Source organism: Trichoplusia ni, chromosome 5 (assembly GCF_003590095.1).
Source record: "Trichoplusia ni isolate ovarian cell line Hi5 chromosome 5, tn1, whole genome shotgun sequence".
In the NCBI taxonomy this organism is placed as follows: domain Eukaryota; kingdom Metazoa; phylum Arthropoda; class Insecta; order Lepidoptera; family Noctuidae; genus Trichoplusia; species Trichoplusia ni.
The window spans coordinates 17,344,198-17,362,236 of NC_039482.1; the positions used below are offsets into that span (position 1 = coordinate 17,344,198).

The 18,039-nt window shown below is 34.7% G+C and overlaps 1 protein-coding gene across 1 annotated transcript in view; it reads right to left on the reverse strand.

Annotated features, from left to right (window-relative positions):
* Positions 1-3,442: 3,442 nt before the first annotated feature.
* The window catches only part of LOC113493783, a 29,697-nt gene continuing 15,100 nt past the window's right edge, over positions 3,443-18,039 (reverse strand). Inside the window, exons 2-3 of the mRNA XM_026871802.1 lie at positions 5,520-5,668; positions 3,443-4,798 (exon numbers count right to left, since the gene is read on the reverse strand). Coding sequence (XP_026727603.1) covers positions 4,595-4,798; positions 5,520-5,668 — 353 coding nt within the window. The 3' untranslated portion in view covers positions 3,443-4,594. The remainder of the gene's footprint in view (positions 4,799-5,519; positions 5,669-18,039) is intronic.

Sequence of the window (18,039 nt, forward strand, 5' to 3'; positions counted from 1 at the left end):
AGAGCTACAGGAGGAAATCAAGATAGCCCGGCGAGACTTACAGGAGAAGGGACTGCGCTGGTGAACAAATTCCACTAGTCATACCTAGTTATTTAAGTGTATATTTTGAACTGATTATAGTTTTTGTTACTTTTAGGTATTTTTTTTTACTTTCTTTTTATCCCCTTCTAGTATACCTGTATGAGCCACAATAGAACTAGTGATATAGTGAGAAGATGAAGTTTATAAAGAAGTATGCAATTTTAGATTAATCTCTGTAATGAAATTGATTAAATCCCATTAACTTTATTATTGTTGGTCTAATTTATGAGGCATTACCATATCTAAATTCCCCACTAATCCCGACATTTAGTAAAACTTGAGGTTTCTTCTTCAATCAATGAACTTGGCTTATTTTCGTTCACTGGACACAGGCTTCCCTGAAGTCTTGTTTAGGACATTGGTGCATTTGGCTGTTTAATTAAATAAATGTGCCTATAACACCAAACAAATACCTTATCACTATCTATTGCTACAACTTGACTTTTAGACTATAGACAACTTGCCAAAATCATAGGTAAACTGACAACAAGGCAGGGATAAAATAATATAAAACAATTTTATGTATAATTATTAGTTATCTTTATTAAGCTAATCAATTTTAATTTATTTGCATACAATATTTACAATTAATATAACCCTAAAATACTTGATTGAAAAACTGCTGAAAATACATAATATGAAGTTCACATTGCAGACTCATAATTCATACATTTTTATATATTTAATATAATATTATATTAAATAAATTGTGTGAATTAAATAATATTAAATTGCTGATGTAATAATTAGGAAATAATGTAATTCAGTAAACAAATGGTCTTATTATCTATATTTTAAAGCTGTCATTCTTAATAATTATGTATGCAAAATATACAACCAGCAAAATATCACATACCATTATTATTTTCATAATTTATAATTTATTTTATTGTAAATGATGCATAAAAGATAAGTTGCCCCTTCATTAAATCATATTTATTGGGAAATTAGTTTATTTTATTTTATATTTCATAGTAAAAGACAGCCAAAATCACAGCACTTAGATTGAATTGTGTAAAATTTTTAATGGTGCAGAAATATGCAATATTTTGCTATATTTAACTTTATGGCACACTTCTATATTTATAATTTATAAGCAAGGTGGGACAAATATTATTATTAGATGCGGCTTATCTTAAAAGAGAACCAGTTTTTTTTAAGAAAGAAGATTTAAACTGATAGTCTTGTGTTTTGGCCAAAGCTTTTTAGAGTTTTAATATCTGGACAATGAGATACAGTATTAAATATTTCACCAACCTTATTGCATCATTTTATTATCTTATAAAATATAGGTACAAACATCAACATCAATTAAAACCAAAACCATAACAGTGCAACACTGATAAGTATTCATTTTTTTGATGAAGCTTTTCCTCCAGTTTCCGAAAGGCTTTATAATCACTTGTCAACCTACTTCTGATCATGACTGTGATTGGTTGGCGATGATATAAGCAACCAATCAGAGTTTGACATTAGAGTTGACAGATGACTAATGTGCCTTTAAAAAATCGGCGGCAAACTTGCTATCATAATAAAAAAAAACTAAATTAAATTTGAATAATAATTGAATATGACAGTTTTCCATTTTAATGAGCTATAAATAATATTATATTCTACAATATCTCCCTAATTCTGATCCCGCGCTTTCGTGAGCTAGCTACCCCATACTTGATTATAATAATTATAATTACTAACCTATATTTACCTAACTACTGAAAGTGTAAGTGAAATTATTTCAATTCCTTGACCAATGTTATCGTGGATTTCGTTTATGGTAAGATGACATTTAATTAATACCTATACATTTTTAACACCTAGTCATGATAAAGAAAATCAATTTGGTGCAGTATAAGAGTACATCATACCCAGCTGTGTTCAGATCTTATCTACTAATAACTTTTTGTTTAACTAAAAGCCTTCGGTTGCGATGCTTCTAGAGGTATCGCGAGCTTATATTGGGACATCAATGGGGACCAATGATGCAAGACAGCGACACTTGTCACAATCATAATACTTTTTTTTTGAAAAAAAAAATACAAAAATGTCTATCGCTCAATGTGGCACATAATGTATTTCGTCAAAGTACTTGTTTGAATACTTTGAATCTGAATCCATCATTCTCGAATAAGGCAGTTATTTTGATTGTTACGAGAGGCTATATAAGTAGATAGCACGGTAGCCATATCGATTGAACCGACCTTCAAGAAAACTATAAAATGTGGCTGATATAAGAACAAATTGAGCGTAACTACCCACTTAAGTACAGTTGGTTAGCTACGAGTTGTTCAGCCTGAAAATATAACATGTTGCTGTTTATGAACATCTTTAAGTGTATTTCTTACTCATTTGCGTTGCCATTGAACTTCATATTATAAGGAACTATTTTTTGAAATTTTATTAATGCCCGCCCCCTACCTAATATGCCACTATTTTCTTATTACCTCGTACGGAATTTTTATTCTTATTTTCCCACGTTTTTATACACTCAATTTTCTTGTCTCTTTGTGGTTGGATTTTTGCAACTCAATTTAGAGGCACTTTCCGAGAAGCTAGCAGGCTGCAATTTCAGAGTAGCTTCAAACCCGACGACTATGCAATTAACGACTACAAAAACGGCTGGACCAATTATGATAAAATTTTGATGGAGTAGCGTTAAGTTTTTAGATGTTTTAAATCTATTAATTTTTATTTTGTTTACGAAAAGTTTTACTGGGTTCTCTGGTAATTGATACTCGTATCCCTTACTCATAAACGAAACCCACTTTCTGTAATTTGTATTCGTAATTAGTTGGGAGCCATTTTATTGTCAAGGTTACTTCGCTTGCCGATAAGCAATTGGGTATTACTCGTATAACACTAAAACACGCAAAGGACAAAAAGCACTCAGCCATGCAATTTTATTTTTCACGCCATTTTCACACTTCGGTTCATGGCATAATGTCCAGTTTATTCTTTTTCTGTGTTAATGGCGTCGCGTAATGAATTGTGTCATGTGTCGTATGCGCTTATTAGCCTGAATTGTTAAATTATGGTGATTTTAGTGGAGTAGGTGAAATAGATAGCTTGACCTATATTTTAACAATGTAGGAAAGTATGATTTTTTTTCTGAACCCTCGCAGAGTATAAACTTTGAAGACATTGTTGATACTGTCCCGTTGTTTGTCTTCAATGTATTTGCCAGAGGAGATGGCGACAGAAATAAATTGAAAGAATCGAACGTTGTTTCTAGTCTATGGACGATTTGCTACTTTTTTTCTTGTAGGCGAGCAAAGGGAGAAAGAGAGGGGCATGTTTTTAAAGAATGATTGATATAAATTACCTGAGTAAAATAATAGACCCGACTTTCCAGTTCCTTAAAACACAACACAAATAAAATTTAGACTGGGGATCCCAACTAATTACGAATATGGGTACCTACATGTAAAGTAACTTCACAATTTTACTACTTCTATATAATATTATTGCACTATTTATGATTACTAAGCTGGGGTGCGATTCTGTAAATCCCACTTACTATATATTAAACACGACGAGTAATTTCTCGTTCGCTTAATAAGAAAATTACGTTATAAGCGCAGTTTCGCTAGAAATTAAATGAACTCTGAATAAGACTTTCGTTTGATATTAAAACTCTAAGCGTATAATAACATTTTCCTCGAGTCTCTCAAGGCACTTTGCTTTTAACTTAAATACTGCTTTTAAAAGCATTTCTTATCAAAATATTAAAGTAGTTTTTAAGCACAGGCTAATTCATTCAGCCGGATAGTTTCCTGAGATTACGTTTTGCAATATAATGATTTACAGAATCGGACGCCCGATGATATGAAATTTAAAGCTACAATTTCGAAATGTGTCTAGCTAAGTGAAATAGTTTAAGAAGTGAAGAAATACGCATGCGTTTAGAATGCGTGTCGACTAGAACGTACGTATCTATTAAATGTTGATTTATTGGCTATTACTTTACTTACAAATCGACCTGGGAAATAAACTCTATTATTAATGTGACATGAGCTATTTTTAAAATCGTATAATTAAATCTCGACTACAGTGGCACCATTATTATAAGATTTTTCTGTTTTCTGACGGAGGTAAGTAATGTTGAATGAGGTTTTTACGTCTTTTTTCTAATATCTCATTTTCTATTAGAAATTTTAAATTATCTACGACTTTAGTAACTAAGTATAAGGAGTTCTACAATACGTTTCACATTTAACATTCAAATTAAGAAAACGAAAACGAACACGACGCTACTTGGTTACATAAAATTGGTCCGAATTTATTCATTTGTTGAAAAATAAAATCTAAATATGAGACGCGTAGGTACGACAAGACTTTGAAAGACATAAACGGTCCGTGGGTACAAGAGTACCTGTAACGAAGCAGATCAAAGTATCATCAAATGTGAGTTTGGCATTCAACGTGTCAACTAAAACCCTCAAGATCGTCAATACATGTCCTGGCAAAGAATTTCCTCAAAAGATTCCTGATTGGTTAGGTCTAGGCGATCCGTGTTTCATACGAATCGTGCGACGGCGACTGCTAGGAGGGAGATGCCGGCCTTCAGCTCGGCGGAGGGTCCGGGGTGCGTGGCGGACGAGTTGCCGGCCAGGATGAGGGCGCGTAGCCGCTGCCGCTCGCGGTAGCGCGTGTCCTCGCCCGGCGGGTCCAGGCACTCGAACTCACAGCATCGCTCACCAACGCGGAACTTTTTGCAGAACTGTGGATTGGGAGCACGTTTGCGTTAGTTCAGTTGTACTAAAATACACTTACAGGTATGTTTGGTTTGTAACAGCGTTGTAGATGTTATGAAGATCATAGATTTTAGATACTTGAGCATCGAAGCTAAATAAACTGTGAATAAATATTTAAAATATCTAAGTTGATTCCAAATTCTGCTCTTTGCAGGAGTTATATCCAATATCAGACCAGGCTGTTAGCAACAAAAAGTGTTTCGTGATCGTCGTCAATTAAAACTTGGTCGCCACGATACCCCACATAAATGTTTAATGTAACACATTATTATATGTAAGCGTGTCGTAGTTAATAACAGAAAAACTTTACTTAATTGGTCAAGAATTTGATGACCTGACCTAGTAGCTACATTTAGACCAGTTTTAACCTACAGTTTTTACCTTTCTTTCATTTTATGTCTACAACTGATTTATGCTTCTTATTTTTCTTACACTCAGAACCAGCATTCGTGGATCACACATATACAAATTCTTGTCTTCCGCGGGTATCTAACCCGCGACAAGTCTTGCCCAGTGGGTTTGGTGTGGTGACCTGTACCACTAGGCTATCCGTGCAGCCGTCCCTTAAAGTAAGACTGTTCGATAGTGGAAAGAGTCACCGCTCTACACTACAGCAATCATACTTTCAGAGGTGGTGCTATAAATCAGAAAATTCGACAATTAGGTACTATTGGGTATAGTACTCACATAAGGCGGATCACAGTAAATAGCCTTGCACCACTTGGGTTCAGAGTGATAGCAGACGCAGAGCGAGCAGACGCCGGGCCCCGGCACGTACAGCAGACCGTGGGGCACTGACTTTCCTTCCCAGTCCACGCATTCTTCTTCCACGCACGCTGGAAATAAAAGATTATTCTTAGGTGAAAGAAGATCGAGAGCTGTGGCAGTTGTTTTCAGAAGAAATAAGGATGAGCTCACTGGCAGTCCTATGAATATTGGTAATAGTGGTAAAATCCAGTACAAAATTTACTACCTTCCCCAGACGGCCCCAGAGCTGAGAAAATGTCTTTCAGCGCGACGTTTCAGTTAAATTGTAGGTACTAGGGTAAACTGCTCGTGTATTTGATCATGTCTGTAAGTATTCACAAATTTCTGAAAGTGGGCTACATACTCAGAATTTGTTCGCTTCCCATAATTTCCAAGATTCGTCATAAATGTTACACACGTTACTTTACGTAAGCATTCAATTGGACAATAAAAATATCAATTTAGGGAAGCAGGAACCAGTAAAACTAAGTAGGTACCTATACCCTATTCTATCTCTTTTCTTTCACAATAATTCTATGAAACAGTAAAATAAATTCGGGTATCAAGCTAGGATACAAATCCTTTAACGACGTAATGCTCTTAAAATGAATCCGGTGGAATCAGATTGATCAGGCCATTAGAGCAAATAGGTTCAATCGAGCGGAGGTGGTAAACGTTCACTCACCACTGCGAATGGTTCTTTTTAGATCTTCGCTTGTTTTTATACCGCAGTCAAGATAATTTTATTTGCGGTTCTGGATATAGAAAAGCTTGTCTACTAATTGGTACTGTGTAGAAGATTGTTACTGGCCAATATTAATAAGTTATTGCGGAACCAAATTTCGAAGCCAAAAATTGAAAGAAAAAAAATTGTTAGATAATTAGTGGAATGCAAGTTTTATTGCAGCTGGATTTTTAGGTACTCAATCAGGGACATTTTAAGTTAATTTGTAATTCTAAGTCTAATGATTTATTTTCCTAAAGAACTAAAAAAATTAGAGCTTCCAACTTATTGTGAGATGAGGGACCTTGACAACTGTAAACCTTGTTCTAAATACACAAACCTACAACTATCATTAATTTTCTATTAACATTGCATTTTTTCACGATAGATCGTCAATAAAAGTTCAATAAAAAAGTTAATGATCAAACCGCAAACATAATTTCTATTTATAGGGGCATCAAACCGCAGGAACATTTGATCAAGCATCGTTCAAACGTCGTACGAGTCGTAAAACCATTGGCATTGATTCCTTCGTGCAAATCACGGGGTTGAATCTAACCACCTTGTCATGTAGCAAGGTTAACGCTAATGTGATTCTGATTTCAAAACAATAGTCTTCGTCAAAGTTTAAGCTATTGACGTCATAGCTTAGGAACTAGGAATTTTTTAATAGCAACTTTTTCTTGCTTTAGTCTATGGTAAGTCCAAACATCGGATTTGCCAAAAAGGTAGTCCGGTAGTCGATGAACAAGTTGTCTCTAAATAGCCTCACTATTCGTTCTTTAAAAGGTCCTTATCTTTTATTGCATTATGTAGATCACTGATTTGGTTTTTATTGTCTATGATTCTTCTTCTATCAAACTTTGAGTTTCAATATCAAATTTTTTGAATAAGTAGTTCAATTTGGGAAAACATTCACCATATTACGTTCGAATGTACAAATGGCTTATAGAAGCAAGAGACAAGCCTCCCATATTAGCAGTTACTTAAATACAGTGTAATAAAGAGGATGTATATTTATGTTTTCTCGGAACAAGGGTAGCCGAAAAAACCTTAATAACGAAGGCTCAAACCAATGTAATGCGCGGGAAAGGACTGAGCTAACCAAAATATACGACAAGACACAAAAACATCAGACCGGACTTAATTTTATTATACCTAGGTCGCTTGCTCTTTAGGATTTCAGAACAAATATGATTGAGATCCGCAATTTTTGGTTTCAACATTATTTTACAGTCTGGGTATTACTATTTATAACGGCCGATGAATTGATGCAAATTGGATTTTGGATTGGAAGACTTGTAAAGCCTTGATATCTCCTTTTCTTTTTTTTGGTTTTTCATTACACATACTTATTATGTACCTACTAAAAGTGTGTGAAGACATTTTGTTTACACAAAACTGGCAACAAATATGAGAAGACTGCACGAGACATGCAAGGTGTGTATTTCTGTATTAATTATGTGGCACTTGCATGCGAAAGCAATAAAATCACGAAAAGAATGTTGCAGCCGTAGTGTTCTACGTAGACTACGTAGGGACCACTAGTATCTACTTAGTAGTATTTATTCAATTTTACATTATTAAAGCGAAATGTATGGTCATGTTTATGAGTAGGTATATGTGTTGTCTATGCACACTCAAACGGCAACTCCTTTATTAATTAGATTAAGTACTTTGACTGGAGCTAGAACTTGAAATGTCAAGACACTAACTAGAAAAAATAAAATGGACTAAAGACATGTTTTTAAACTTTAACCCGATATCCACATGCAACAGCTAGTTGAGAAGTCTAAGAAGATTTTATCTCAAACAATGTTGCCAGTAGATACGTATACTCTGAGACCTATAACAGATAATCTATTTCTGGTGATAAAACGTTTGCGGCTAAAACTATAACTGGAACGTCTGGAAGTTGGCATCGCCAGACGTTTGCTTTCTATTTCTAATAGACAATCCAGTGACGAATAACGTCTATTTATTTTAGCTTTGTAGGATTTTATTATCTTACCTACCTACGTCAATCGATGTCGGCGCCTAATTTAATCATCACATCAAAACTTCAATAAGATGTAAATAGATTTTTACATTTTTTACAGATTTTAGTCAATCTTTGTTCTTCGTTACCGTTCGTTTTATTGTTTTTTTTTTAAATTGGCAAACGGTTAATGCTGTCAAAATATTTTTTATAGTGGTCGACGTTGATGTTAATATGCGCCAAGGCAGAGGAGTTTGTCTATTCATCCCAACTTGCAATTTAAAAGATACGATTTTATGTAAGTTTCCCACCGAGAAGATTTCGAAATTTCTAGTAGTTAAGCCCCATCCAGCTGAAGCTATTTTCAAGAAAATCTAATAACCAGTTTCTATTCATGTCGAAATTTGAATTATATATGAATTCGTTGAGTACAGCTGTAATTTAAACGTCTCTAGGGATGTTGTATGGACGGCTTTTGAAAAGCTAGTTGAGAGAAAAAAATTACCTATTTTCACTAAGTTATTGGATTGATATATCTACTTATTCCTTACTAAGTTTAACAAAGCCGTAAACATTCAAGGTAGTGGCTGGAAAGTTTTACTTTTTAATCTATATAAAGTAGTTCTGCATTCAAATTATGATGGCGTGTTTTTCGCGCGTAAATTATACGTGATCATTTCAATATGGCGGCTTATGTAGGAAGGAAAAACAAACAAAAATAAAAAGTATTAAATAAAAATTTACAAGCGTGCCGTGGGAGTATTTTATTATCAGTCGCACGCGTAAAATTCTATTCATATTACTTATTACGACAGCCACGGTAGACGATAATTGTATTCGGAATAATTTCGTGTTTTTCTAAAAATGTAGTGCGTCAGATGAAACGGTTTTTTTGCAGTTAATAATTTATGCTCGATGTTCAATAATTGTGTGTCATTATTTTAAGTGGTTTTAGTATGAGACTCTGACTGTCGAATGTAGCTCTACCATTTGTCAGCAGTTGAAGTTGGATATGACTGTAACAATTGCTCTGTAAAAATATTCGAAGTTCAGGTTTAGTGTAACATTTCTTAAAGCTCATTCGTAGCGTAAATAGCTGATTTATTACATGTTTCTTAAAATCTTGTAAGCTTCCTAAATGTAAATAAGCAGTAAAAGATTCCTTTTTTCGTTAAACTATCCACACAAATTCAACAGCCCGTGAAATTTATCGGGACAATCAAATGTTCTAATTCCGTCCCTCGTCTGAAACAGAAGGAACACAGCACAATATCTTTTCGGCTTCTGTTATAAGCCCATTCCACAAATATTCCCCATTATAAGGGGCAGTGCGTGGCCTTGATAAACGCCAAACGGGCATTAAAATTAACAAATGAGGATAGTCCAGACCAATTTGAATAAACGTTACTACGTACTAAGAAGACACTTTTGACAAGTCGTAAAATTATGCGAACGTAACGAACTGAAAAGCGATACTTCGAAGCAAAATAAATGCTTAAAATCGTATACAACTGTCAATCAAATCAGCAACTTGTCCTTCGTCAATTTTTGGTTAATTTTACGATCTGTCAAAAGTTTCTTCTAAGAGCGGACAGAGCACAAGATATGTCGCAGTAGTACATCCGCACTGCAGTAGGGAGGCTTAAGAAATATACCCCGAGACTTTGCTGCGAGATTTCGACGCTCAGCTACAAATGTAAGGAGGTATTACTTCATTACAATTGACCTGAGTTTTATTTCTTCTGCGTTTACATTTGCTATTCATTGAATTATTAAAAGAGGATTTGCATTTCAATCGGTTAAACTCTAGGTTTGAAGTTGGATTGGTGTTAAGTAAGTTCTTTTTGATTTAGTCCAATATATTTAACTAGCTGTTGCCCGCGACTTCGTCCGCGTGGTTAGAAGATATAAGTTAGGAATTTTTTAACGAAAGCCCATGTTGCAGCGTGATCTTATATAGCCTAAAACCTTCCTCGATTAATGGTCTATTGAACACAAAAAGATTTTTTCAAAGCAAACTCTTCAGCTTTATATATTAGTATAGATTAGTAATTGTATAAGCCGTATTAAAGAATGCGTCGATCTGATAAAGAAGGGATAACAACACCATTGAAACAATAAACGCTTACTAAAAGCTTAGTGTGCGTTTATATAAATGTAGTGTAAACGAAAGCTATAGGTACCATTACAAGTGTAGTATAGAAATAAGTCAATTAAGCTCCCATGCGTCAAACCATTTAATTCTAATTCGGTCTAATGCCAACGTAGTTTTGCAATGGATTACAGTTTTAGCAAAGGAATTAATGCCCCAAGTCTAGGTTTACTTGGTTACTGAGCTAGGTATCGTTATTTTTGTAACATTTTCGGATAGCGAGCACTTTTCAGGTCGCATTTTTCATGACAATTGGGGTCAAGATGGACTGCGGTAGACGAAAATACAGTTTTTGTTCTGCTGTGCCTATAGTAGCATTTTGCTGGTTTTAGGGTTAATGGAACTTTGATGAAAAACAAGAATGGATAAGGAAAGAAAAGATATGGATACGATATAATAAGATATACAGAAAAAGAGAGATAGAAATAATATCTTGTTGGGGCTTTTGAAAATACATATTTGGTAAAGAACACAAATGTGCCTGTTTACGTTTCTTTATTGTTCTAATTCCATCCTTTACCAAATCAATGGTATAGATAGGACACAAATTAAAAGACAATAGAGAAGAAAAACACATGCAGAGATGCTTCACTTGTAAGTCTATAAAACCGTTAAACCTGAATTTTCTTACCTGGATGAAATTTATTACCATCTTTACCCAATATAAAACCTTATTTTATTGACGATCAAACGCTCATGACATCGTACCCCGTGTGAATGAAAGGACAATCAAATGAACATGCGACGTCCTAAAGAGATCATTTCCTTAATCTATTGCTTGCTTTCAACCAACTTCAATATGGGGTTAGGGTCTCAATTTGTTGTTTTTTGTTATCATAACAGTATCTATCTCCTATTAACATAGTAAATGTAAAATAACTCTGTCTGCATGTTTTGCGTTTAAGGCTAAACCGTAGGTAGATTTTATACCAGAAAAAAGTAACGACTCTCTTTTCTGGAGTTTCATGCTATCTCTATCTCAAATTTTATCGCAATCGGTGGAGCAGTTAAGCATAAAACGCATCGTCCATCCGTATCGGTCGAATTGACAACTTTCTCCTCTTTGAAGACAGAATGGCCGCTAATCTTAAGTATTTCGCAAAAAATAAAAAAGATAGGTGATAGCTAAAAGATGTTCCTTTTTTGTAATTCGAGGAAGGAACTAAAAGGGCTGTCATTTCCACGAAAAGAATTTTACTTTTGTGTAATTTAACACTAGCCGTTTTTCGTCACTAAAAAGCAGCTGTTTTTTGCCGTAATTACATAAAACCTTTTTGACGATAGTTTTTTTCTTGTACAAAAAGCCGTCTGTTTAAAAAAATGAGTAAAGAAAGTGAAGAGTAGAATAGTGATCCGATATTATAAAGAAAACATGTTCTTATTTTTAAAATCGGTTAGCAGTACAGCAAAAAAAATGTTCCAGATTTGTTTAAGATATAAAATCAGTTGGACAATTTAATTTCCACTCTTTACAATTTTAATAATCAAGATCTTTAATATACTCATACAATACACGAGTGTCAATTTCCTCCAATGAAGAACACATGCGTACCTAAGAAACAACGCAATTATCATGTAGTTCCCAAAAATATCTAGCAACGAATAGCCGGCCATTACTGCGACAACTCGTATCCGTAATGCGTCACAGGGATATTAAATAAGTGCTTTTTATTTTTAATATCGTCTCGATACGTGCCAAGGGCCATTAAATATGATATATTAATGGACCCGCCGCGGAGGTACTTATATAACGTTTTGTTACCTAGCACCTTGTTTAAATTTTAACAATGATTTGGGTTGAACATGGACCCAATTTTCGGCTTAAATATTAACTACAGATGTTATCGTGAGTTATGTGATTTTTTAGAGCATATTTCGAAATCTCAAAATAAATTGGACGTTGGGAATTAGAGCTAAACCTTTTTTATTAACTATAAAAATCGATAAACCCGTACAGTTTTATTTTTTGCATGAATAATGCTTGCTTCTTTCGAAGATCAAATAATAGAGTATGAAAAGAAGCTGTGTCTGATAGGATTTTGTCACCATATCCTACTACTATTATAAAGGCGAAAGTTTGTAAGTATGGATGTATGCATGTTTCTTCCTCTTTCACGTAAAAACTACTGAATGGATTTGAATAAAACTTTACCACAATATAGCTTATACATCAGAATAACACATAGGCTACAATTTTTGAGGTTTCTAATGTGAGGTCGTAAAATAACACATTTTTTGCGCTTACATTGCAAACGCTGACTGAATCCTACAAGATAGATAGAAGGCAGGTATAAATTATAACTTATATCTTCTAACAATGGGGACGAAGTCGCGGGCAACAGCTAGTAATTTATATTTAAGTACTAGGGCCAAGTGATATTATGAGAGTCGTAAGCGTTGAAAACAAAACGTTTGAATGAATGAAAATGACAGGTCAACGTCACGTGACTGGCCGAAAAGAAACGTCATTTCTATACATTTGAGTTTCCTATCAACGAGGGCTGAATCATACGCGTAGCTTGTGGTGAAGGCTAACTATTAGAGCACAATCGTTAAGGTATAGCCTACTGTTTTTAAGGACGCAAGTTCTCACGACACTGGTCTGAAAGTCCTTCAAATGACCATAGACCAAGGTAATTAGCTTTTATGAATACAACCGACATTCTTATTTTAAAGTTATACACTTATTACCTACTTAATTATAAAGCCATAAAGCACAATAGATTATATGGAGACTTAGCTAAAAGATCAAAGTAAAAAGAACATGAATTCTATAATGAATAGCTATTAAAATATTGCTATAGTTATGTAGGTATGTTAGTCATCCCTTACAGTCGAGTAGTTCGCAAATGTGAAACCAGTCAGCCGGCAAATGTAGCGCTTTGATTGTTGAAGAATCATGCAGAGGGGCTGGAAATGTGGATGTATCTCTTGATATAAGTTCTACTCCATAAAAATTAAAAAAGGTTACAAATGAGAAACGGTGACGAAAGCGATATTGCTAGCGGTAATATTAGAAGCTTTTTTGTTAAATCCATGTTCAATCGTTAAAAAAAAACTTCATTCAATAGTTGCGCTGTTTGGCGTCGAACTGTTTTATTTCGTAACATTTCTGTGCTCTTTATGTCTGACAAGAACATCGCAACTTTGCGGTGCAATTTTCAACAGAAATTGTAATAGGCAGGTTTGGAAGAAAAGGATGTCCATTATACTCCGATAGGTACGTTACTTGAAAAACGTATCTAAACAATTTTGGTGTACCTATCGTATAAACTCAGTTTTAGAAAAGTCCTAAGTACTAAGAACTAAGAACCAATGTTATAACAAATATATAGATACATTATTAAATATTACTGAGTTCACATTTAATTAATAAGTCATTAATTCATCAAAATGCGTGCTGTTAAAAAAATACACAAAGATTGTTAACCTTTTAAACACCCAAACATATCGAGTATAGTTCGACTCTGTGATCTCATATAATCCAGCGAAAAATGCGAAAATATTTCGGTACTTACTACGTTAAAACAAATTATTAAACATACCAAGGTACCAAAGCCGAATTTCTTACGTCAAAAGTTGCCTCTAATAAAATAATAAATAATGAGCACTTGCATTGTGTATTAATGTAAGTATTTCGTCCTCGACCTTACGAGAGGCCTGCCTTCGTATCCGAACGTTTTTCTACCCGGTTTGCATATTTAACAATTCGAAAGAACGTGGACTATTGTACGGGTATTTTTGTACCTAGGTACCTAGTTATCGTATTGAAAGTTAGTGTTTTGTGTGGTACCTACGTCTTCGGATGAGGAGAGTTGCGAATGAACCTAGAGTTGGAAAATAATCTCTTTAAGTTAGTCAATTAACTTCGGATCCATTAAACTAAAGATCGTTGAATAAACAGATTTTTATGACACATTTAACTGTTCTCACACCAAGACGTCTTTAACACATCTTTGGTTCAGCACTGTTGAGTGTTTATATTTAGATTGAACATAAAGCGATGTTTTTATGATTTTTCGGAAGCGAAGTTGTATGATGTAGCTAAAAGTGGTCTTCATTATTCAATAACATTTATATTTTAATATTTATAATCATACCAAGAACATAACAAGCTAGGTACTCCAAATAAAAAGTCAAAGTTTTTTTTTCTTTTGTCGCAGAAGCCAAAACAATTTATCATACATGGACCCCTCTTTTTTTGTACCAAAGTAAGAGAATTGTCCTGATTTCACGTCTCGCTCTTAACAGTAATATGTTCAAGTTATGCACTGTATAAACATACAAAAGTGGAAATAAACGCAGGTTATTAGTTACTTGACGTTGACATTTTAATGATACCGTTTAGAGATACCTTTCGTATACATTTTAGGGTTCCTCAAGAATAGGGTTCCATTTTTAGAACTTTGGGTAAAGGGTAAATACGGAACCCTATTACTGAGGCTCTGCTGTATGCCCGTCTGTCTGTCCAACGACAGGTGGTAGAAGGAATCCATCATGGCTTGGCACCGCTATAATAAACTATACTAAAATTAACAGATTTAAAATTTTGCGTTTTTAAATGTCGATAACATTTTATCAAAATCGGTCCAGACGTTTTATAATTATAAATAGCATTGTCATTGGGTTTAAAGCTACGCTGAAAATTTCAGCCTGCTAGCTTATCGGGAAGCACAAACAAACAAGAACGTGGTAAAAATCATTGTTTCGGTTATATTCAATGTAAGTGTTGCTACGTTCAAATAATATATTTATCTTTAGCCTATTTGTACGGAACCCTCCGTGTCGCGAGTCCGGCTCGCACTTGACTAGTTTATTTATTCTTATGCTTTGTCAGCTCTACTTAGCTACTGAATATTTCAGTCAGTTTCTGGAAATATCCTGTAACTCATGGGAACCGACAAGTGCGGCCAATTTTCACGACAAATCCTTATGCCTATAGCATTTATTACCTCGTTATACCTAAACTGAATTATACAGACTAACTCTATAATTTGAATATTCTACATTTGTGACGTAGATAGTTATTACATAGGTTCATTGATTCTAACAATTAAAAAAAAAAGACCTTTTACATCCTCGTGGCTAAGCTATATATAGGCATACGTTGATTAATCACCGGTTCAGCTACACTTGATACGGCTAGTCCGTGGATGGGTGACCATTTTCGTCTTAATGAGTTCCTCCTTGTTTTAGAAGGCACCTTAAATTGTGGTTCCCAGCTATTATTTACACAACTTATACATTCATTCCCAACCCCCCCTACAGTACCCCAATCGTGTAACCAAGTAACTGGGTTTAGGAGGTAAGATAGGCAGTTGCTCCTTGTAAATCACCGGTACTCAGTCGCATTCGGTTAGACTGAATTACCGCATGTGTACATATATTCATAAAAAGCGTAAAAAATACACATTATCGTTGAAGAAACTTAACTTCTTACCTACCATACGAAGCTACCTACTGTACAAAGGACCTAAAACATATGAATCACTTTCGTTGAATAATGTTAGCCAGCTTGTTTTAGCATAGAACATTAAGTATGGTAATGTAAGCGGATTTCATGCGGAAGTTGTGCCATGAAGGCATCGCGCGGAGTGGCTGTGGTGTCATATGGCTAAGTGAATTATCGTCCTTAGTAGACATTACCTAGTCAGTGCAAAACCAGTACGCTTATAATTTTTTTTGTACGTTGTCTGTCTAAGTTATGAAATGTAGCTATTTCTTGGGTTTCTAGGATCAAAAATCACTAATGCAAAGTGTAGCGTTCAGAAGTCGATCCTATGCGGTTACTACCATCAAAGTGACAGCACCACGCCAAACCGACTGAGCGTGACGTGTCGCGAGTTCGATCTTCGCGTAGGACAAGCATTTCTGTGATCCACAAATGCTTGACCTGAGTCTAGTCTAGTCTAGTCTAGTCCCGCGTCACAAGGATTCTTCTACTAAATGCGGGAGTCGTTTCTTTAAAATAAAGTAAAAGATAAACAGCGTACTACACTATGAATAGTCACGTCTCTATCACAGCTGCTATAAGGTAGCATGCGTTATGCCTTCACGTTTAATGGGTAGACACCTTATCACAGGTAAGAAAGATCTCTTCTTCTATACAGGGTGGAAGGGACGTCATACCGATCCCGGGGTCCAGGGGTTCTGGAATTTTCTGATTCCAGAATTAACGCAGGGGGTCTGGAATCATGTCCAGAACCCCTGGACCAAGAGATTGGTATGACGTCCCTTCCACCTGTATAATGTCTACGTAGCAGGTAGTCCTTATTGCCTTTTATACCCTGTCAACATAAAACTAATGTCAAAGTTAACGAGCCATGAAACTAGTCATAAAATACTCTTTCTCTTACATATCCTGATACGAGTGGTTTGCTCCCTGACAGATAGTTAAAGCTGTATCGTTACCGAGGGATGATTAACGGGTGGTGAGCGAGGGCCGGCCTTATATCGCTCTCATGTTTTTAAGATACACTACTTACAGAGTAAATTAATGAGGAAGCTCAAGCTATGAGCAGTTACTGTTGAATGATACTAATATTATAAAAGCGAAGGTTTGAGGGATGGATGGATTTTTGTTACGCTTTCACTCAAAAACTATTGAACAGATTTGGACGAAATTTGGTACACATATAGTTGGCAAAAACAATTTCCTCTTTATGACTTTACCAACCGTAGCTTAACCACGATTATTGCTTGATTTCATTTTATTGGAAGTATTAGGACATACCTATTTCAATTTACCTATACGAAATACCTATATGGAGCCAATTTATTAAATCTATTCTTATTTATTAGTTGTCTCTCCATGATTTATCGGGACATCTCTTTCATTATTTGTCGCTCACAACACTGAAAGTGAGCCACATATATCACATTTGTGTTCCTATGAGAATAATTCAGACTTCAGACAGTTGGGTAGAGCACTCTTTTGTGTAGAGTTCGTCATTTTCTTTAGCTTATAAACTATTTACATTCAATCTGTTTATGATAATGGAACCCGTAATATTATTCGATATTAAATAATACTTTACACCTATAGAAATAAGCTTTCTGAAAGAAACGAGTGTTAAAATAATACTCACCAAATTTTTCTTCACCTTTAGTCGGTGGTGTCTTAGAAGAATTAAGAAAGTACATATTATAACTTAGAATAAGTGACATTGGTACTTGCTAGCATCTGGGATCGAACATGAATACTCATGCACACCTATGCGTATACAGAACCGAAAGGCCATTACAGATATAGGAACTACTAAGTTATTAAATAAATAAGTAGTATATGAAAGTCACTGAATAAATACTCTTTAAAACAATAGAAGCTTATTTCAACTCCGTTACATAATTTAAGATTAAGTGAAGGAAATTAATAGATTCAGTGTAGCTTGTTGAGTTTGCTTTGAATAATGTTGCAGATGAATAATGTATGAACAGATTTACAAACCATCGAACGAGAGAGGGGAAGTGATTGTCTGTGTTATGTAAAGCTGTGACTATAAAGATTCGCGTCAACAGTACCAACTAATAATAATGGAATCTGTATGCAATGTGATATCAAAGTAACCTTATATAAAAGAAATACAATATTAGGAGCAATTAGATA